General features: G+C 37.1%; 1 protein-coding gene across 1 annotated transcript; it reads left to right on the forward strand.

Annotated features, from left to right (window-relative positions):
• Positions 1–210: 210 nt before the first annotated feature.
• LNPEP (leucyl/cystinyl aminopeptidase) lies at positions 211–22,330 on the forward strand (the record flags this gene model as incomplete). Its single annotated transcript, XM_009704736.1, has 14 exons — positions 211–331; positions 1,025–1,179; positions 1,717–1,830; positions 3,533–3,664; positions 6,529–6,660; positions 10,789–10,949; positions 13,152–13,240; positions 14,969–15,149; positions 16,501–16,657; positions 18,009–18,193; positions 18,888–19,049; positions 19,803–19,943; positions 20,900–20,981; positions 21,924–22,330. Coding segments are annotated over 14 exons (1,944 nt in total), but the record flags the coding sequence as incomplete, so codon positions are not given.
• Positions 22,331–23,786: the final 1,456 nt, after the last annotated feature.

The following is a 23,786-nucleotide window of genomic DNA, read 5'->3' on the forward strand; positions in this document are numbered from 1 at the left end:
AATGATTCTATGATTCTATGATTCTAGTGAATAAGCTCTAGAAAAAAATCTCAACCTCTTTACTGACAACTTCATAAACTAGTGTTTGTAACTTACGTGTGTACTCCCAAAAACCTGTCCTGTCTGTTTCAGGAACTTCTGCCAGCTCCTCTTTTACTTTTAAAGCTTTTGTAGCTGTACGTTTCAAAATCTTTTCTCTGTTTGGACTAGGTATCTGTCTATGCTGTACCGCAGCATCTAAACCAAGTTGGGTATGCCCTAAACACAGCAGTGAAACTTGTGGAATTTTATGAAAAATACTTTTCAATAGACTACCCTCTTGAAAAATTAGGTAAGTTCTTTTGAACTTTTTTTTTAAACAGAAGAAGAAGCCCTAATCATTTCTGAGAAATGCAGGGGAACTTTCATTCTGAAGAGGTGTACTTAAAAAACAAACCAAAAAATATAGCATAAAACATCTGTGAAATAAGGTTCCTCCAAAATAATGAAAAAAATCCATTAAATGCTTGACTGAGTGCAACTATTAAGTGATTCCCAAGCTGGAAAATTTTTGTGAGCTTTTGACGCTGGATTGCTTATACTTGTACATAACATCAAAGAAATAATTCAGTGTAAATTTAACATGATGTGCCTTGGTAGGGAGATACAGAATTCTCAGTCTGTGAACCATGTTCACCAGTGCAAAATCTGCAACATCTGCATGTATTAGTTTGACTGGAAAGATAACAAAATGCAGTCTTCTAAGGCAGTTTGAGTAAGGGGAGCCCCACTGCCTTGTTACTTGTGTGCATGCCAGATCTATAGGCAGTGTCTGTGTAGTGCTTTAAGTTGTTTGTGTAAGAGTACTGCTAGAGAAACATGGCTATAAACCTATGGGGCTTCTGTGCTTGAGATGTGAGCATATGTCCACACCACAGGATTTAAATGATGATGTTTTTAGAGATTGTGTAATAGAATAGGTAGACTTGAAATACAGAACTGCTTTAACTAGCAGTTTTCAAATCTTCTTTCAAATCTTTTCCAGATTTGGTAGCAATTCCTGATTTTCAGTCCGGTGCAATGGAAAACTGGGGCTTGATCACCTTCCGAGAAACAACACTCTTGTTTGACAGTAATACTTCTTCAGCAAGGGATAAAAAGTTAATAACTACAGTGATAGCACATGAGCTTGCCCATCAGGTACTAGATTGGGGAGGTCATTGTTTAAATGTGGCGGGTTCTTTCTTTTTTTTTTTTTTCCCTAAATGCAGTTCTGTCCTTAAATTCACCCCTGCCTTCACTGTGACTCGATTATGCATTGCATCTGTTCAGAATACCTGCAGGTGTATTTTCTCCAGTACAATAGGAAGAGTGCAACCCTGTCATGACGTACTTAGGGAGTTGTTCATGCAAAAGCATTGCCATGGATTTGACAGAACTTGATTTTGCCACAAGATAAAGCTGAGGGCAGTTCTGTCCTTAAATTCACCCCTGCCTTCACTGTGACTCGATTATGCATTGCATCTGTTCAGAATACCTGCAGGTGTATTTTCTCCAGTACAATAGGAAGAGTGCAACCCTGTCATGACGTACTTAGGGAGTTGTTCATGCAAAAGCATTGCCATGGATTTGACAGAACTTGATTTTGCCACAAGATAAAGCTGAGGATGAATGGAGTGTTACTGTACTCATTTGATTTTATTTCTGAAAAAGAATGATGATTTTGGTCTTTCATAGTGGTTTGGCAATCTGGTAACGATGGAATGGTGGAATGATCTCTGGCTGAATGAAGGATTTGCTACTTTCATGGAGTACTTTGCCATGGAGGAGGTTTTTCCAGAATTACATTCAGTAAGTACTTTCTGTAACTACATGTACTGTACCTTTGCTAAGAATCTTTTTTTAATGCTACCCATAAAGGACCGATACTTATAAACTTATATTGAAATTCACTTTGGACACCATTGAGACTATACTATATCTCCTCTGCTTTGGCACTTTCATTATATTGGAAGTGGTTTTGGTGGGGCTTTGGGGAGGGTACATTGTTTTTGTGGGGGTTTTTATTTTTTTATTTTAGTAATTGTCTGCATACAGTCTTTGTGTTTTGTGTAGGTTAAAGCATTCTGTGCAAAATAGCAGGTGTTAAAAGCTGTAGGTGTCTATATATCAAATTATAACTTAAAATACAGGAAGTCCAGGGATGTTGTTGACCAAGTTCATCTGCCTCTACTTTCCCTAGTAGACTTAGGAAGAACCAGAGCTTTAGGTAACTAAATATGCCTGGAGTAACTCCTATCTTTCCATCATTATGGTACTTACTTGTGTCTGGATCAGTTTGGGATTCACAAATCAGTGGACCTGGTATAAAAGTATGGTATGGTCCCACCTAATGGATTCTGATATCATTGAGTTACTAATAGTACAAAGCACTGCTCCCACAGGCACCTCTGTTTACACATATGGCTGAAGGATAGGATCTTATTGATGTAATAACCTAGTGACCATGTATTAAGTGACCTAGCTTTTCAGATTCTGCAAAACATGAAGAATTCAGACTTGACCTTTCCTCTCCAAGGAAGGGATACCAGCTACTGCTATTAAGCATCCCTGTCACTGAATGCAGGTGGAGAAACAAAGACTAGTGGGACTGAATGGAGGGGGCAGTGGAGAGACTAATTTTGCATCCTGAGTAAAGATTTCTCCTAGAAGAGGAGATACCTTGGCTCTGGAACCACCTTCCAGGAGTGTTTATGTGATATGCCTTAGTCACATGATTAAAAACCTGATGCGTACTGACTGTTTCCTACTTGCTGGATTGTGTTCTTCTCAGCATCCTAAGTGACTGTGAGTTTTGAGTTCTTAATTCACCCTTGTTAGTGCATTAAGAAACTTGGGTCGCTACCTTGGTTCAGTAGAATTATTTCTTAGAGCTGGGTGTTTAGGACAAATACCAGTATAACCAGCTTCTTTTCAGTGTTTGGGGTTGTCTTGTTCTGATAACAATGTATTAGATTCAAATATCTTCATTCTAGAAGAAAGAAGGAAGAGAATTTGTTGCTAGGATCACTAGATGAGATGGTGTTTACATTCACACAGGTGTCACTGTAGTGAGTAATTTCCCTAGACTTCATGCTTTAATATTAAAACATACTAAAGAAGTCATGCTTTTGTATTCCCTTCTTCCTGTAAATGAACTGAAAACATAGGTGAGGCAAATCTGAAATTTGGCACATACTTAACTTAGTAGGTACATTTATTTTCTCTAGTGCCAATGATGCATTTACCCAAGACAGGAGGTTAAGGGCCTGGATAATGATGCAAACTGAAGAGTGAGATTCCACTGCTAAAATGTGGCAGGGAAAGAGAAGAATTTTAAAACGCTATAGATTTTACAAATGCTTCCCTAACAATTCTTTTGCTGCCGCCATTGACAGGAAGGTGAGCAATGGCATCATAGACCAGTGGAAGAGCAAAGCAGAAACAACTTTTACCGTTCTGCTTACCATGTATGTTCTAGCTTCTCAGATGCTTATAAATGTTTCTCTTCTAGGATGAAGATTTCCTTAATTTAATTTTCAAGGCTATGATGAAAGATTCCTTGAATTCTTCACATCCAGTCTCTTCAGCTGTTCAATCTTCAGAGCAAATTGAAGAAATGTTTGATGCACTTTCTTACATCAAGGTAACTTGAAAAATACTTGGAAATACTTGGAAAGTGATATATTGACTATTGAAAACATGCATGTAGAATCATGAGTAAGTAGCACGAACTGACAATTGTTTGGGGGTAATTTACACCTGGCACAAACAATGCAGGATCTCTCAGTAGTGTTTCTGAGTGTCTGCATAGGTTTTAATCAGGAAAATATTATGTATGTGTGTTTGTCTCCTTAGTTAACATCCTTCTGCTTGGTGCATGCTTCAGCACAAAGTGAAATACTCATGAAGGTGTAAGAGGGGACCCAATAGGTGAAATAAAATATCCAGTTAGACATATATTCTTTTTCTGATAGCAGACTGTAACAAGTGCTTAAGGGTAACAACAAGGCACTTTTTGGAGCAATTGCTCCTTTTTGTACTCTCTCTGCTTTTAAAAAACAGTATTTTAGAGACTTCCTGAGCTGGAGGCTTGCATCTGAAATGTAAAATTATTTCACTGCATATCCTGGTTGTCTGTAACTTGATTATTTCTAATGTCTAGTGAGGGTTGTGTGTGAAGTTTATGTTTTTAAAGCTCCACAGTGCCTCACTTGAAAATGCATGAAAGCGCAAATTTCTGTATTTGCCAAATTTTTACTCACTTTGTCTCAGGCTTTAGATAGTCTGTCCCATGATTTTGAATGTATTGGAGGAAAGCCTTTTGTATCTTTTGGATTAGCTGTCATTTTTTTCCACCTACTTTCCCCATGCAAGTCTGTGTATGCTTGTACTTTCATCTAGTTAGAAACCATGGGGACAGCTAGTGCTCACTAGAAAGCAGTCAAATACTACATCTTCCTCTGCTCAATGGAATGCAGTTCCCACAGCTGTCTTGGTTTATCTCCTCTGATTTCTTTTTGCAAGTCTCAGCTGGTCAACAGGTATTGTCTGGCATCCTTGAGCAGTTGGAGATGCCAAATGGACCTACAATAGTGATGTGCTTCTGTTTATTTTGGTCTCTGTTTTCTGAACTACAAGAACAGAGATGTGTGATTTTTCTGTTTCCCTTGTTGTGAAATGGATTTGATTTCTCTCTCTAAGGTGTATATCAAAAGGCATGGCTGTTGTTTCATGCTTCACTGTTGATGTCTCAAGTAATTCCCTTTTTGGTGAGCTTCTAGAAGCTATGCATCATGCACAATCATGTCTGTAGCCAGGTAACTCCAGAGATAACAGTTCCGTCACTCTTTGCCTGGTCAAAACGCCTTTATATAATTTTAACAGAAATATTCCACAAGTGATTGGGCTGGAGTTTCAGTCAATTAGTAAAGTTTTATATTTGGAGAATTACTTTATTGCTACTAGTAAGTATGTGCACCTTCTAAGTAGAAGTATAACAGCCTACACCTCTGAGTTTAGGAGCTAACCAAAAGAAGTTTTGGCCTTGCATTGCCAGAAACAGGTTTTTCATGGCTGCTTTCTATGTTTCAGAGGCTTTAATTGCATAGCTCTTCATTCATGCATGTAGTCTTTGTATTCCACTACTCTTGGCCCTATATCTTAACTAATGGTCTTGGCAATTTCAGTGGGAAGACACTTGCAACATGATCCTGAATTATCTACAGGTGGTCTGTTATTGAATTGTACAACTTTCTTTAGTTTACTGTACTACCAACTGACAAAGATTAGTAGGTGACCTCTACATTTTACCATCTGGAATAGGAATTATTGTGCAAAATTATTTTTAGCCTGGTTGTTTTGCAGACTATCCGTAAACCTAACACTCAAGAGTGGGACAACAGTCCATCTGCCACAACAGAGTGTTTGGGAGGATATGACAATAAAAAAAACAAAGTAGTAGAGCTATAGCTCGAGTATGGATGCATGCAAGAGAGGAAATTATGACCATATTATTAAAAACTATAGTAAGGGTATTCCTGCAGTTTCATGAATAATTAGATTAACCAGGCAGCCTTCAGTTTCAGGCAAGATGTTACTTAAATTCCAAAACTTGAATTTGAAATGTGTAAGAACCATGCATGCTCTCATTAAAATCTTCCTTTTAATATTTCTTAATCCTTTCTCAGAAAGAGTACCAAAAATAGAAAGTGCACCTTTAAACTTTTCATGATCTGTGGATGCTCCTCTGCATTCAGTTGTACAGTATGCAAGTCCTCAGGCAATTTATTTATTACTGGCTGTGACGTAGAAGCATTTCTATGGAAAGAAAATGGCTTTCAGCTATGTTTAAAAAGAAGGAAAACCAACACCATTCTGTCTGCACACTCGTGTCCGCTTTGATACTAGAACTACTCAGTTACTTTTTTTTTAACAAAACATGGCTGAATTTAAACACTGTCAAAATGCACTTGTCCTTCTACAGTCAGTTCCAGCCTACTAAGTGAATCTCATCTTTTTCCTGTATTTTTAGTTTTTTAATGCAACTGCGAATCATATGGCTGTTGAACGCTGACTCACAAATGTGGTTCTGTACCATACAGAAGAGGATTGCTAATGAAATATGGCAGCCAGGAGAGACTTATCACTAAGAAGGCAGTATTTTTGACATCAAGTCAATTGGAAAAAAATGTCAAGCCTTATTAGCCTGTTTTGTAACTGCATTTTGAGCCTTTAAAATTTATTTTTTTTTTTCCCCAAAGCAGCTAGGAAAATATTTCAAGCTGTATTAGCCTTTTTGGTAACTGTATTTGAAGTTCATAAAATATTTAAAAGTTATTTTTCCAAGGAAACTGGATGTTAAGATAATTATTCAAATGATATTGTTTGGGATAAAATCTGCCGGCTTCTGAGTTATTCTTGTGCTGTGAAACAGCTATAATGTACATAGGCTTCAACAAGTTCTAGAAATTTAATTTACCAACTGCTTTTCTTTTTTTCTCCCTAAAGGGGGCTTCACTTCTTTTGATGCTGAAACACTATCTCACTAAGGATGTTTTCCAAGCTGGCATTGAGGTTTACTTGCATAATCACAACTATGGATCTGCCCAGAGTGATGACTTGTGGGACAGCATGAATGAGGTATCCATCTTTGATATACTGTTCTTGTTTTTTCACTTCTTTCTGTTGTAAATTTTGATTTATTTCTTGATTTAAGAAAGAAATAAGATAATACACTGCAGATAAATACTCTGAAGTTCTTGCTCGTTGTAGTCCCAGGTTCTGTCATGTAGATACGGAGATTCCTGTAGCTTCTAGGACTCCTTTGAGTATCATCGCAAAAAAGCACTGGAAGTGGGTCTGCACTATGATGCGTGTCCACCTGTGTGGACACATCAGTATGTACATATCCTCTCCAGAGTTGCATTGTTAGTGTGTTGAGACCACAATAAAAATAGTCATCTTAAGCACAGGAAAAAACTTTACTTTCAGGGAATAGAGGTCTTGCAATACTCTCTACTAATAGAACTTTGTTTCAGGATAGCTTCTGTTTCAACAAGCAGTACTGGAATTGTAGGAGAACAGATTGTAGGGGACAGTTTAGTTCAGCAGCTCTCAAATGGTAGGGGCAGGCATAAGGCTGTGTCTTATTAAATTGGGTGTGGGGGGAAAGCGCAAGGGCACAAGAAAGCAAGGGCATGGGCAGGAGAGCAAGGACAGGAGTCGGCAAGCTGGTGGGAGCTGAGGAGGGCAAGGGTGAGAGGGTGCATGTGAAGGAGGGGGGAGAAATGGCAGGAGGGACAGAGGGAGGGAGAGAGACCGAGGAAGCGTTGGGGGCAGAAGAGTGGAAGGGAGAAAGCGCATGATGGGGAGAGAGTGGGAGGGAGAGTGCAAGGAAGAGGGACTGTGTGAGAGGGAGAGTGTGTGTGCAAGAGAGAGTGAGCGTGCAAGAGAGAGAGTGATCCCAACAAGAAAGAGCTGCTGAGTATCCCCAGGGAGTGTCAAGGCAGTTGTATAAGGAAGTGAACAGATTTCCCTTAAGTGTGTGTACTGCATAGTATGTATTAAAGTCTCTGAAATACATGTGAAGTTCCCTCACAGAAGCTGAGTACTAGCAGGATACTAACTTGATATTGTTTTGGTTCCTGACATCTTCCTTATGATATTTGAGCTTCTGCAGAACTGAAGCCACTGTCAGTTATTGTCAGCTGTCACAGAGGGCTCTAAGTTTGTGTGTTTAGTCATACACAGTCACTAGTTTGCCAGCTAGTGATGGATTATTACTGATATCAGGCTGTGACTCTCTTATGGCAGAGAACTCTTCTGGTTTGTATAGTGATTTTTGTAGTGCAAAATAGACTTTCTTCTCCTCAGCCTCTGCAAAATGGAGCCTCCTGATCAGCCATCTTCAGTTACGCACATGTAGAGAACATACCATAGGGAGATGGTAGTATCCATGTAGAGTGGCTAAGGGAGACCACACAGATGCCTCATTTAATTAATGTGAGGGCTTAACTGTTACTAGATGCAGGGTTTAAATGTTACTAGAGCATGGGAAAAGAGTCGTTCTTGAAACTAGATTACTTGCTTAGTCTGAGTACCTGGCCCAGAAAAGAATTTTTTAAAATTATAATCCTACTGTTTGTCCATGGGGCCAGTTCAACTTTTCTGCAAACTCAGCAGACCTCTTTCTCTTTTGGAACATCAGTCATCATCTTTTAAGAGTGAAAACTAATTGTTACCAAGTCAAAAGTAGTTGCTTCACCCACCTGTAATAATATTAAGTGAATCGCATCCAAGCAACTTAGTAACATCTAATGTCAGAACTCAGTGTGTATTTCCTATTTTAATGAGAAACAACCCTTTGTATTTGGTGCTAATTTAATAGTTACCAAATTTGTACTGACACTAGGTATTTAACAGCATTGGTTAACATGTTGATTTAACATGTTTTGGTTTAACATTGGTTTAACGTGTTGGTTAACAGTCAAATCTAGACAGGCTGCATCTGTGATTACTTTCTCTGCCCTTGGTAATGGAACTTCCATTCTAGGAACTTGATGGGAAGTCTTTGCTCAATAATATTTTCCCCCAATAAGTGTCTGAATAATTAAAACTATATTAACAAGATAAATCTGAGGAGCTCACACAAAATATTGTGTACCTTTCTGATCTTTGAGTTCACTGATAACTTTCTTAGTGCCCTTGGACTCTAGTCAGTGCTCAGATCTGCCAGAAGTTTCTTTCGAAGTTTTATCTTTATAATACAAGAGGCCTGGACCTCTGTCCAGACCTGTCTGGACTTCTTAATTCTTCTCTGGTTTTGATGTAAACTATTTCACTGAGTCTCCCTTCCAACAATTAAATTGTTAGTATTATCCTGTATTGAGATGTTTGATATCCTTTTTGGTTGTTTCCTATATCTATGATATTCAGCAAATTGACTGGCTCTTTTTCCTTTTGCTCCTATTGATTAAGGCTAGGCTGAAGGAGTTTGAAAATTCCAACCATAAGAGTGGCCTTTTCTTCGATCATAAATTTTTGCTGTCCACACAGCAAAACGCACAGTCATTTCTTAAGTCTTAACCTTCTCTGTGGAAATCAACAATAGTAGTTGGAGTGAAGATGAGAAAACTGCATGTGAATTAAAAGAAAAATCTGTAACACTGCAAGCAAACTTTTTGTATACCTTGCCTAGAGGAAGAAGGATGAAGTCATTTTCATGTGTTGCTTTCATTGCAGTTAGGAGCAGCTGTTCAAAGAAGATATGTCAATAAAATCAATTAATGTCAGTAAAATTTTTCCTATGATGAAACTATGAGCCTATAATTTCTAATAAATTGTTTTATTTTCAGGTGACTGGGGAGGGTTCTATTTTGGAATACAATTATATCAGTGCAGCAAATTTCAAATTTACTCATATCCCTGTACAGACTAGACACAATCTTTCTGGCAGTCTTTAGGTAGCTCACAATGTTAGCACAGAAAGATTGAGAAGCAAAACAGGCAAGTTGACAAGCTGCAAGTATTAGACTTAATTAGTTTCCTGATCTCCTAACATTCCTCTCATCTTGGGTTTGGGGTTTTTTGTTTTGTTTTTTTCTTTGGCTGACTGGCATTGATCCTATAGATATCTTGGTGGTTTCAAAGTGTAACAGGAAGGAAAGGAAAAGATAGTGGCAAAAGAAAGTGATAGCATGCATTCAGCACATCTTGAGCAATTTATGAAGGGATTGCATAATGTAACATTGTAGTAAACATGATAGCATGTGATGACAAGACGGAGGAAGAGGAATTTAGCCAAGAGTGGGTTTGGGGAATATGTAAAAAGTAAAAAAAAAATGTAGATTTCAAATTCTATAGATATTAAATTTTTGATAGAGAATTACTTCCCTGGAATTGAAACCCCTGTGGTCATTCTCTACATGACTAATACAGTATTTCCCATGAGGGTAAACTATACATGTTGTTGTTGGCTTTAACAGAGAACAGTGGGCAGTAAGATGCTGATGAAGTAGAGAAAGATACAGTCAGGTTGGTAAAAGTTAAATGTAACTTGAATAATGATATATTAATTTCCTGATGTTCCTGATTGCTCAACCTAAAATGTATTTTCATAAGTTAGGGGATGTATTGTCTTTTTCAGTTTGGTTGATCGTATCTGCTAATAAAGAAGCAGTGACATGTAGACATTATAAAGCACATGTCCCTCACTGGGAGCGTTGTAGTACAAACAGTTCCTGAAAGGTTAGAAGAGGTTGAAGGTTAAGCTATGCAAAGGCTGGTAAGTGGGAGGAAAAACAAAAGAGAGATAAAGGATATGTTGGTTTTGTTGTACAAACACTGTTGCTTTAATTAAATTTCTAATATTAATTTCAGAATTAAAAGAAGATCTTTAACCTGAAACACTCCCATAATATCAGAATACTAATAAGGAAAGAGAAAGGGTAGGAGGGAGCTTGGGAGCTTACCAAAACTTTCTTTTCTGTAACATTCTGTTCTCCACTTTCATGATATACCAGTTCAACCTACCTAATATTTCCAATTTGTCTTTCTACTGCTTGGCTAGTATTCCCTCAACTTAAGAAAATAAAAACCACCTGCTCCCCTAAATTGTTGCTTACAAAATTTACAAGCTCAGTGTCAAAGTGATTGTTTACGGATGCAGAATCATGCTACTACTTACTTGGTAAGTTTAAGGTAAGGAAGAAAGTTTAACAATGTTCTCCATTTGCTATTTCCTTGTTATGTTATGATTGTTTTTTACAGATTACCAATGGAACACTAGATGTAAAAAAGTTGATGAAAACTTGGATTATGCATAAAGGATTTCCTTTGGTCACTGTTGTGCGAAAGGGAAAGATTATTTCTGTACAACAAGAGAAATTTTTGTATCACGTGGAACCAGAAAACTGGACATCAGATGCAAGGTTATTACCTTCTTCATACTTTTTGTCCATTAAAATCTGCTTGCAGATATCTTTCTTGTATGTCTTTCTCACTTGTATTCAGGAGTTCTAGTATTTTCTTTGAAGGCAGGTAGTAATAAAGAATTTGGCACAGAAATTCACACATATGATATCTGTCTGAAGAACCATGTCTGTTTCCACCCAAGCAACTCGTAAAAATTTGTGGCATCATTTGTAAGCTGAATTTCTTATTTACATCCTTTCCTTAAGCTTTTAAACTTGAGGTGTTGAGTTGTGGTAAATAGTAGAATGAATTCTTCAGTTTTTTTAATACCAAAAGGCAGATCTCCCAGGTAAAGTTTTCTTTTAATTTTAGGAAGTTTTGTGTAGTTAATCAGAAGCTAAAGAAAGGCAGGTTGCAGAAGTTTGCAGAAGTTAGATATGCTTACGTGTTTACTTTAGAGCCTCTGCTCCTTCCTGCCAAAATTCAGTGTACGTCTTGGGCTTTGTTAGAGAAAAGTAGAGAAGCTAGAATCAAAGCTTTCTTGGCTTAAAAATTTTAAGATGGCACTAATGCATGAGAGCAAATGACTGAACATATAAGAGAGGCAATATCCATTGTACCAAAACCTAAACGGATGTACATATGCAAATACTGAAGAAGCAAGGATGTGGCAGTTGCTAACTATAAAAATTAATTTACTGCAAATATGTCTTATATTATGAACATTACTGTATTTTGTAACAAAGCAAAATATGTATGTTTGAATCCTTTTGAGATTTTGGTGGTTTTAGTAAGACTTCAAACAACTGAATAAGAACTGAGTCATTTGCATCATCTTGCAGAATCAGGCTTGTGAAAGGAATTTCTCTTGAAATGCTGGAAGTTACAGGGCTTTGTTTTTTGTTATGTGGAGGAAGGAAAGTGATGTGTGGTTGAAAGGTAAGTGAAGAAGGGAAGGATTGTTAGGCTTAATTATTCTTCTGTTTCCAGACAGTGTCAATTTGGGGAGCGCATGAAAAGCTTTTGAAGAGCACTCTGTGTGAGTCATACACAGAATGGGTCCCTGTCAAAATTGGAATGTATATGTGCAACTTGTTTCATCTCACTCAAAGCTGTGTTTTCTCTAAATAGTCCTTATCATCATTATTGTCCACCTTAGCATTTATTCTTCCAGCTTGCAGTTCACTTGAGACAGTCTTTCTGGTATGTTCAACAAGGCCAAGTGCAAGGTCCTGCACCTGGGTTGGGGTAACCCCAAGTATCAATACAGGCTGGGGAATGAAGGGACGGAGAGCAGCCCTGCAGAGAAGGATTTGGGGCTGCTGGTGGATGAAAAACTGGACATGAGCTGACAATGTGAACTTGCAGGCCAGAAAGCCAACTGTATCCTGGGCTGCATAAAGAGCAGCATGGCCAGCAGGTCGAGGGAGGTGATTCTGCCCCTCTGCTCCGCTTTGCTGAGACCCCCCAAAACCCCCCCCCCCGCCCAGTACTGCCTGCAGCTGTGGGGTCCTCAGTAAAAGAAAGACATGGACCTGTTGGAGTGGGTCCAGAGGAGGGCTACGAAAGGGATCAAAGGGATGGAGCACCTCTCTTATGAGGGCAGACTGAGAGAGTTGGGGTTGTTTAGCCTGGAGAAGAAAAGGGTCTGGGGAAACCTTATTGTGGCCTTTCAATGCTTAAAGGAACAATGAGGACAGACTTTTTAGTAGGGTCTGTAGCGACAGGACAAGGGATGATGATTTTAAGCTAAAGGAAGGTACATTCAGACTGGATATAAGGAAGAAATTTTTTACAATGAGGATGGTGAAACACTGGAACAGGTTGCCTGGAGAGGGTGTGGATGCCCATACCTGGAAACATGTTGGACAAGGCTCTTAGCAACTTGATCTAGTTGAAAATGTCCCTGCTCATTGAAGGGGTTTTGGCCTAGGTGACCTTTAAAGGTTCCTTCCAACCCAAACCATTCTATGATTCTATGAAGTTTTCCCACTTCTAAACATGGTGGGAATAAAAGAATAATTGCTGTACATGCTGTATATGTATTCTTTTATCATATTCTGATTATGTGAGTAAAATTTATACTTCATTATTTTACACAGCATGCATTGGTTCTAATACTACTAAAATATTAAAATGCTTAAATTTAAACAAAACAAACACTTCAAGACAAATAATATGTGTATAATATGTCAGTAAACATTTGCTTTCCTTTGCAGTTATCTGTGGCATATTCCTCTCACCTACGTAACTAGTAGCTGCAACTTCACCCATTGTACTAATGCATATTTACTGGATCAGAAGTCAGGTATGTGACTCAAAACTGCAGTAGCAAGTTGCACAAGTGTTACAGATTACTGATCTTTCTGAGCACACACTTGCATAAGATGTGAAGATGGAGGCATTTGTAGTACAAAAAAATTACAGAGATCTGGAGCCAAGCACTACTGGTGGTGTCATCATTAGAGAGTTGGTTCTCTACAGCATTGTATGTACAAATAAATGGCAGAAGCACAGGCTTGGAATTTGTAAAAGCCTGTACTCTTTTCATCCCAGTGTATGCACAAAATCTCTCAAACTACATGTCCTTTAGAGAGTGAGTAATGGGAGAGTTGCTCTGCCAGTGTACTGCAATGTGAGGAAGTCACTTTCCACTGAAATATTATTAATTTTCTTTACTGGTATAAGAAAATAGTGCATCAGGAACAGATTAAGTTTTTGAGAATGCTGTTGTAGAACTTGAAACCCTTAGATCTTTTCACATAAACTGTCTGCTTTTGCTGCAATGGCTAGTTTGAATCCTAAATTGCTAGTCAATGGGGTTTTTTTCCTTACCAACTGAGTAGTTACTATACACTTTTATGCAGTGTTGTGCTAAAATCATTTTGGCTATCTCTCTCCACTGACATGAATAGTTTTTTGAAGCTGGTCTGACTCAGTCTTACATCTACCAATGTATTTTCTTCTCTCCCGTTAAAGTTACTACACACTGCATTTAACTGGCAATTATTTTTAAATCATAAACCTATCTCATACCTCTACTTTTTTAAATAAAACTATATAAATTGAAAGTCAAATTCTTAGAGCTGATCTTGACATTTTTAATCTTTATTGATTTTTACAAACTGCCACCCTTCTAAAATGACTTTAGAAGTACTACAATTAAAGTAAATTATTTTGGTTTGTGTCATTCTGACATCAGTTTTACAAAGTCTTCAAGTTATTCCTGGCCTTTTTCATTTGAGATGGAGTTTTAGTAAAAAATGTTATGAATTATCAGAATGGAAAAACAAAGCTGTTTAATTGAATGTGTTCGTGATCTTACTAGAACTAATAGGTAAGTAGCCTGATTTCATCATTTTTGTTTCACCTTAAATGGCCCTGTTGGTGGTCTCATGTTCATCGTACTAATTCCTTACTCACTGTGGCAACTTAGATGTGGAGGATATGAGAGTAGGGGAGATGCACAAAAGAGTTTGGGGTAGAATATTTACTGAATTTCAAAGTCATTGTTGGTGCTATGCAAATTGATGTTTTTGGCGGTAGGCATAGAATCAACTGAAATGAAGAACTTTTTCTCAAAGCCTCTCTTCTTGTATCTAGTTGACTTTGAAACTAGAGTGTGGCTTTTCATCTACTTAATGCCGTCTCCGTTTCTCTATTTCTTTGTATGATGTGTGTAACTGCTTTTTATATATATATGAAAGTGGGCAGAGAGGAGACGGGGTTGTTTGAAAGGAGGACTGGGCAGAAGGAGAAAAATTCCTGCACTAAATACTCAAGTGCATAGATACAGCTCAGGGCAGATTGTGGTACTGTTCAATCAGATGTAGGAAGAAGGAGGAAGCAGTACAACCTGGCATTCTGGAGCCTTCTTGTGGAACCTTTGTACTGGCTATTTCTTCATAGTAGGGGGAACTAGTGGGTGGAAAAGGATTTCTTGACTATCCAGAACCAGTTTACTTCATTGATTTGGATTTTAATAAACAGTTGCTAAATGTTTGTTTCTGCTACTAACTGATTGTCTGTGCACTAGCTGTCATTGAACTTCCAGAAGAGGTGGAATGGATAAAATTCAATGTGGACATGAATGGCTATTACATAGTACACTATGCTGAAGACTGGAAAACACTGATTGATCTGTTGAAAAAAAAACACACTGCTTTGAGTCCTAAAGACAGAGCCAATTTGATCAACAATATCTTCAACCTTGCAGGGTAAGACTTTTGTATTGGAAAACATAGTTAATATATGTTTGAAGTTTTTTCAAGTCAAAGAAGATCAGACTTAGATTTTAGAGAAGACTGTTTCAGAGAAGTTTTAATTCAGTTTTTTATTAGCCTGTTGAAATGGTTCACGATTCACTGATTTTTTTTTTTTAAGTTACTCCACTGATGTTTCCATATTGGTGTTAAATGTTACCTCCTTATTGTTTATAGCAGCATCCATTTATTTGCATCACAAAGAGTCACATGATAGCTTCCATTTCTGGAAGACACTGTTTTCTTTAATGTCTGCCTAGCTTACTGTTTTCCTGTACTCTGTCAATGAGGGCTCCAATTTGAGAGGCAAATAGCTTACTTCTCTGAATTTTCATTAGCTCCTTCTCTTGTCTTTCACCACTGCCATCAGAGCAGGTGAAGCTGAAGGTTCTGGATGGCCTCTTTGACAGCTGCTTCCTGTATTTGTGTACCCTCTTTTATGATAAATATTTTCAGACATCGTTGTCTCACTTCCTTATCTATTTTCATTTTTATTAATTGAAGGCATCTTAGTGGCCATTGTTGCTTTTGTGAGAAACATTCACCTATATAGTTTTTAAGAGAGGACAAAGTCTGTGGAGCAAAGTTTTATTTCAGTGCTGGGTGCATGGGAGATCACCTCCGTGATTCTCCTGCATGCACACTGATTGGTCTCACTTCCACATATTTATTTAGGACAGTCATTCATATTCATGACATTTCTCAGAAGTCTTATATCTTAAATCTTATTCAGATTATTTCCTCCAAGTTATTTACATCTATACCCTCCCACTTGCATCTGCACATTGTTCTCTAGGGGTCTTCTTTGAGGGTTGTGGGGTGAAGGCTCAAAGTCTTCCTCTCGGTTGAACTCCTTATTCCGGCACCTGCGCTCTATTGTTTCAGTTATATTGCAAACCCAAATTGACAGTTAATCCTCTCTTTCTGCCATATAAGGGCAGGAAGGTGACATCCAGGTAGAGGCTAATCACAGCTAAGATAAGTGATGTCAGCCAAAGCAACTTAACCCTATACCCTAATACACATTACCCTGTCTCCAGCCCCATACTTGGGTACCTGGAAACTTACATTCTTTCCAACCGCTTATCTGCTATGGCTTAAGCAAAACCACAACACCACTTCTCACACTTTGTTGCTATCTCACTAATATAATTTTAAAATCTCTACATCTGAAGTGTTTCTTATGTTACTCCCTCTATTCACCTATCCCTCTGTTAGTGTAACGGAGAGCATCACTTCTGATCTTGTTTCAGAGAGTGCTTTTGTTTTGGGAGCCGTTTTAATGTTTGTATTCATTGACCTATAGTCTAGGAAAAGAGCCTCTGGAAAACGCCTTTGAGCTGATTGATTATCTCAACAAAGAGAGCAGCACTGCACCGCTCACTCAAGCTTTGTTTCAGCTGAATTTTATATACAGCCTCTTAGAGAAAAAGGGAGAACAACAACTGGCATCACGAGTCATGGTATGTCTTAGTTTTCTGTAAATTATAATTTGAAATAATTAGCTGTAATGTTCTTTATATTTACATTATCTTTTTATGTGTTGCCTGTTGAATGTATTCAGTAATCTCACTAAGTTGGATGGGGATTCTAGATCCCTGCTAGTCTTGCCTGCTTTTGTTATGTAGTAATGGTCTCTTACTGAAATGCTAAATATTTTGGATTGACTCCCTCTCCTCCCTCCCTCAACGTTTTTTAGGGAGTTTAGTACAATGGGAACACAATGGTGTCTGGGGATTTGCTATAGTGGCTGTAAAGGTCAATGTAGTACAGATATGTAATTAAACAGAGTCCATGACATTTTCTACTACAGGAAAGTTTTCTCCAAAATTATTAGAGTGGCTGGGGATCATAGATCTAATTCTGTATAGAGGCAGAGGGAAAAAACAAAACTATTTTCTGTAAAAATAGAAACACATGAATGGTTGTCATTGTTCCATTCCAGCTGTGCAATAGATTAACACGATACAGTGCTACAGATTTACCAATGAAATCAACATCATAGCCTCACTTCTTGCTGATACGTCTTCCATTTCTTTGTTTACCTTCTTACTATGAAGCCTTCTCTCTGTATTCATCTACAGATTTAAAGTGATCCTTGCTGCTTTACATTGTTGAATGTCAGCAAAGGGATTTAGTCTAGAATGAAAGTTATTAAATGATTAGATAAAATAGCAGATGTTTTTCTTTTACTAGGTAAGAGTGATTAGTGAGTGCTTAAGGAAACACAAGAAACAAAAACCCACTATCATTTTCCTTATTTAGTATTTATTAAAAGATTTTACAGATCTGCTGTGATAAACAGCCCAAGCTATGGTTTGCAATGCGGTGTCTATGAGGTTATATTTAAGTTCAAGTGTTTCAGCTGAGATATGGTAGCTGGTTAGGCAGCTAGCTGTGGTTTTGGCAAGCTACAAAACTACAAACATGAAGGGTGTTCACTCTGTAGATAAAGGTTGATTTGTGTGTTTGCGCTAAACTAAGGTGCATTAACTGTCACTTGGTGGAGTTAAAAGCAGTTAAACATACAGAAGTTGTACATATTAAGCTGACTACATACAGGTTTGAACTGCAGCTTGAAGAGTAGCCTTCAGTTTCCATGTGCAATTTAAGATGTAGATCTGGCCATCTTTCAGATGTATTTATTCATACAGTTAAGAAATTATATGTGTAAATTGGAATAGGTAGATGAAAAACTATGTTTAACTTCCACACTTCTAAAACTTAACTTTTTTCTTTTCTTTAAATTAATTTTGTATATAGAAAATGCTATTGGGAAGAATTAGCTATTGCTAATAATTTTTCCTCCTTTAGCATAGAATAGAGCACTTGCTTGGAGATAAAATTGATCAACAGCATTGGACAGATGATGGGACCCTGTCTGAACGAGAGCTCCGGTCAACACTGCTAGCTTTTGCCTGCACCCATGACATGAGAAACTGTAGAAAAACTGCCAGTGAGATGTTTGAGAAGTGGATGAAGTCTAATGGAACAATGAGGTATCACAAAAGCTGGCCTTCCACTTCTTTTATCTACCTGTTTTCCTGTTACCTTGCCACCATCGTTTAGGGGGAAAAAACCCAACAAACAAACGAATTAAACAAAAAAAAAAACCCCTCCACAGCGCCACCACCAACTGAATATTGATAAAGCACTTCATTCTGTCTTTTACTGTTTCTCATGTAGAAGTAATTGCTATTTCAAGATGAGAGGGAGAACTGTGCTAGAATTTAAGACCTTGTATGCAGTCTCGTTCAGTGTGACTGCAAAACTAGCCACAGACTGCTTCCATCTGGATTTCCTTAGCTGCATGCTCAGGGAGAATTACCTAGTAGCAACATCAAAGCATACATTTTTATCTTTCAGAATTCATTCTGCTCTGGATTCATATGCATTTTGAGCCACAGAAAATTACTCAGATTTTTGTACAATTTACTGTGCTTTCATATGACTAACATGATTTGCGTTTTCCCAGTGACTTAGTGTATTAGACTGGCATGAATTCAGTCCAGCAAACATACAATTGATACAGAATTAAATTGCTCAAGAGAGGCATCTTGTTCAAGCTAATCTTTTCATTTTGTGACTTTTCTTCCTTCTTTTCTCAGATGAGCATTTTTATGTCCCCTTTTTGTTTGTTGGTTTGATTTTTTTGTTGTTTTGTTTTGTTGTTGGTTTTGTTTTTCCCTATAGTCTGCCTAGTGATGTTATGAAAGCCATATTTACAGCTGGAGCTAAATCTAGTGAAGGCTGGGAATTCCTCCTAAAGATGTACTCCTCTTCAGTTTCTGAAGCAGAGAAAAGCAAAATGATTGAAGCCTTGGCCAGCACAGAAGATGTCAGAAAGCTGATCTGGTATGAAGGAGCCAAGAAGTTGTATACTGTGTAAATTAAAAGTGTTAAAATCTTCTTTGAAAAAATGTATTGAAAGAAAATTTGATCACTAAAGAAGATCTATCCACATGTTTTGTACAGACTTCTGTAAACATGAAGAACCTTATATTTTTTTACTTAAAAATAATTTATGTAACAGTGTAGTTTAAAAGGCCAAATTCTTAATGCACATAAACAGAAAACTATTGAACCTTTGCACTACCGGTAACACAAAATTCAGGATTTTGTGGTAAAGGTAACAAAATTGCAAGTTGTTCTATGGAGTCTTAAAAGATTGGTATGTCTTTATAACCAAGATAATAACTAGTTGGAGTTTTTTGGTTTTGTTTTGGTGTTTGGTTTGTTTGGTTTTTTTTTTTTTTCCTTTCTTTGGGTGGAATTTTGACCTTACATGATGCTGCCAACACCTCTTTATAGACCAAATCTCAGTACTGTATGGAGGACAGCAAGGATGTCCTGCTAGGTGTTTCTTGTTACAGATTTCCTCTCTTAACTTATCCACGTATTATGTTTCCTATTACAAGTTAGAATTTACTTCATCTTTTCCAGCAACAATTATAAAATGGAGCATCAGTATGTTCCAGGTGCCAGAAATTGCTTATTGTTTGTTTTGTGTTATAATCTTTTCCATCTAATTCAGGAGTATCAGGAGAATCATATGAAGATATGAATACATGTTTTTTCCTGTCCCTTTTCATATGATTTGTGTTTTAGGTTAATGCAGAACAGCCTTGAAGGAGAAATCATCAGGGCACAGGAGCTTTCACATATCATAGCAACTGTTAGCCAGAGTTTGCCTGGATATTTGTTGGCCTGGGACTTTGTCAAAGAGAACTGGGAAAAGCTTACACGAAAGTAAGGCTTTTGATGTAGCTGAAATGTCACACTCACAGTGGCAAAAGCACCAGTTTGTTTTTATCAAGCACAAGATAATAAATAGTTGTATTCATATAAGAAAATTGTAAAGCCTGTTTTAAAATTTGATTTTACAAAAATAACTTGGAAATAGACTTTGAAGTCTCACCAATACTTGATGGGACTTTGGACCCTCCTAGAGCCTCATAGTAATTCTAAAAAAACCTTGATTTGAATTTTTGTTTCAAATCCTGTCTCTAATGGTTACTGCAGATGCAGGACATTTATGTGAATCAAATGCATTCAAAAGGAGACCCAGGGTATTCATTCAGCATTTATTTTTTATGCCTTTTTACAGCAATCCCAAACCCAAATAACCAAAAAATCCTACTTGCTTTAGAAATACATGTTCTCTTTAACTGGGTTAAAGGGTACCCAGCAGGAGACCTGACCTGCAAGTCTTCAAAAAGGTAACAGTATGTGGAAAACTGGATTTCCAAGTCCTAGTTTTGACTTGGGTGCTAAAAAAGCTTCTGGATGAAAATTTCTGCTCTAGCAAGACCTTAATAACCAATATTACAAAATTACTTCGCTTGAAATGAAATCTGGTTGCAAATTCAGTTATTGTAGAGTTTGGAATGCATACCACAAATACAGGTCTTGGTATTCAGTGTGTGATGTTCTCACTTCTTTACTATGTGAGCTGTGATAGAAGTTGAAAAATATTCCATGTCTGCTCCAAAGTTCAATTTTTAGAGGGATCAGGGAACTAGAGGCATGGACTTCTAAGACCTCGTATCTCTTTTGAAAAATGAGATATGTAAGCTTGAATTTGAGTGCTTTTAATGATTTCCAACTACTAAACAAAAAAAACAGAAGTAAGAATGTGTACATATACTGAACCTGCATCTTAAAGTGGCTCCTAGTTAAAAATAACTTTTTTGTTTGTATTTCAGGTTTCACCTAGGCTCATATACTATCCAGAATATCATTAGTTGGTCAACTTCTCAGTTTGCAACAAAGGCGCATCTGCTTGAGGTCGGTGGCTTAATTCACCAGAAAGGGATATTTTCTAGTGCCAATGCTGTTTTAATTTAATTGAAGGATGAGGAAAACACATGTTATTTCTGTCCTTGAGGCCCTTTTGCAAGGATATACATCTATTGCTTTCCCTATTTCACACATGGCAAATGTATACATAAACATGTTGAAGATTACAGACTGAGTCTGTGGCAGGGTTGCATATAGAGTTGAACCCAGTTATCTGTTCATAGTGGTTTGTTTTCCTGTTCACTGGAACATACTGTCTCCCAAAATAATGATTTGATCTAGATAGAATTTTGGTCTAGACTTTGTAAACAAGCTATGCTTTCTATATCTCTGGAGTGTCACAGAGTGCCATAAAAATTGCTTTATGCTATTTCTACTGTCAACAATCCCAAGAAGCTATTGTAGAGGTTGAGTATCAGTTAATAGCCAGTTAATAGCCATTAGAAATCTCTGTTGTCTTCCTTAACAAGGTCTTGAAGTTAATGTGTCAAGAATGGTTTATGGTTTAGTCTAAAGTTTTCATTCAGATAATTTGGTAGAGATAGTTGTTTACAGTTTCATCTATAGTATTTTAAATGTTAGCATTGACAATTGTAATGATGAGTGGGCGTGGGGGTCATTCCAGAGCACTGAAGAGACATCTTTTCCAGAACTTTGAGTGCTCTGTGATGAATATGATAAGTGAATGTCTGTTTATTGGTGAAATAATTTATTGAAACCAAATGAGTTACTGCTGCAGTTCCCATGAAAAATGCTTTCACTGTATTTTGGGAACTCCTCTGAGAGGTGTGTTTACTGCATAGATACACATGATTCTCAGGAATGGATTTCCTGCAACATTTTTGTAGCCTTTGCTTCTGAACATATTTGTGTGGCCAGTGTTGGTTTGAATTAAAATTTTCTTTTTGTTTCTTTTCTCTTTCTATGCAGGTCAAGTCATTCTTTGAGTCAAAATCAGAGGAGAGTTCTCAACTGCGTTGTGTAAAAGAGGCAATTGACACAATTCAGCTCAATATCCAGTGGATGGAGAGGAACTTAGCAAAGCTACAAAAACTGCTGTAGTGCACTTAATGCTGTGGTGTGTCGGTCATTTAGGAGCTCTGTGGGCAGTTGCTGTGTTTCTTCTGCAAAAGCCAGGTTGAAACCAAGCATCACTGCAACATTATTTGCACTATTAAGGAGTCTAGATCGCTCAGGGGATATCTCAGATAAATTTTTATTTTCCTTGGAGCATTTATGAGCAAGATTGAAGTATTTATTCTGAAACTGTTTTAGTCTATAGACAAAACATCTGCACAAATGATTAAATATAATTTTATATTTGAAACATATGCCCTTTCATTTGCAGTTGTGTTGTAGTTTCTTAGCAGTGGGTTAATATTGACAGTTAGGGTCAGAAAGAAAGAAAGAAAGAGTTACCATGAGCTGTTCCTTCTTTGCAAACTGCTCGTTGAACAGTAGATTTTTTTTTTAATGCAAAATTATAGCTGGTTTCCACATTTGTAGATGTAGAAGCTGTTGTGAAACAAAATCATACTTCAGATATATAAGTAGTAGGTGGATCTTATAAAGAACACCAGTTTGAGGTGAAATAAATAAGGTTCAAATTTTATTTAAGTTTGGATTTTTTAATTTCACAGTATTCTTTAGGAATTACACAAAAAAATAAGAATAATATGTCATGCTGATAGTATACACTTTGATGTGTAAAGTGGCTGGGTAGTAGTATGGAAAAGAAAAACCAAACAGCAAAACCAAGTGTTTTAGAGATGGGATTTCCAGAACCACTGTTGTGACCTTGGAACTTTCACTCTGAATTTATTAGACATTTTTGAGAATCTAATCATTTATCATTGCCTTTAATTGATTTTGCTATATTGATCTCTGAGCAACTGCACAAAATTTCATTTTTCCAGGTTGGTTCATCTGTTAGACTGACTACTGATCTGTGCCCTTTTGACTACTGATTTTTAATTTCACCACTTGTTGCAGAGGGTCTGCAATTAATGGATATGTCAGGCACTTTGGGTAAACTTCTGGTTTTTCCTTGCTTGATAACTCACATATCACAGTATAATTTGTGAACACTGCTCACTCTTGATGACATTAGCTTTAGCAAAGCTTCTAATTCAGATTTTAATGATTTGCTCTTCCTCTGTTGTGAAAAATGTTGCAAGATAAACACTCAAAGGTTTTTAAAGAATAGGATGTACAACCCTAGTGCGCTACATTAGAAAGGCGAAATACCTATGTGCAGTCTGCATCTCTTTCAAAAGTAGTGAAAAAGGCCATTTTTGAGGTATAATATATATATACAGCACATACAAGAGTAAGCATACCTTTTCATCTGGAGATCTATTCTATTAATTTCACTACCAAAGCACCTTTTGTGGATTCATGCAATTGGATTCAGACCTGTTGTCATCATCCAATTATGTGATCAATTACAAACTATGTTGAAAGCACTAACAATTAAAAGTTGTACTATTTTAATTAAACTAATTTAATTTCAGCTGCAGTAAATTCTGAAGAAGATAGTAGTTGGAATTAGAGTTAAATTAATGGACTTAATTTGTCACAGGGTAATTCAAATTGAATGCTTTAATTTATGAAACTGCAGCATTGGCTGTTTATTTGATTAGCAAAAATTGTAAGCTATGATTGTTTAAGTCATACCATACTTTTCCCATCTTTTCAGAATATCTGTGAAAAATCCTGGAAAGAAATTCCTCATTTTCCAGCTCACATTAGAGTTGCAGATGTCATTTTTAACCTTGAAATTAACAGAAAGAG

The sequence above is a fragment of the Cariama cristata genome, unplaced genomic scaffold, assembly GCF_000690535.1.
Source record: "Cariama cristata isolate BGI_N322 unplaced genomic scaffold, ASM69053v1 scaffold1650, whole genome shotgun sequence".
Classification (NCBI taxonomy): domain Eukaryota; kingdom Metazoa; phylum Chordata; class Aves; order Cariamiformes; family Cariamidae; genus Cariama; species Cariama cristata.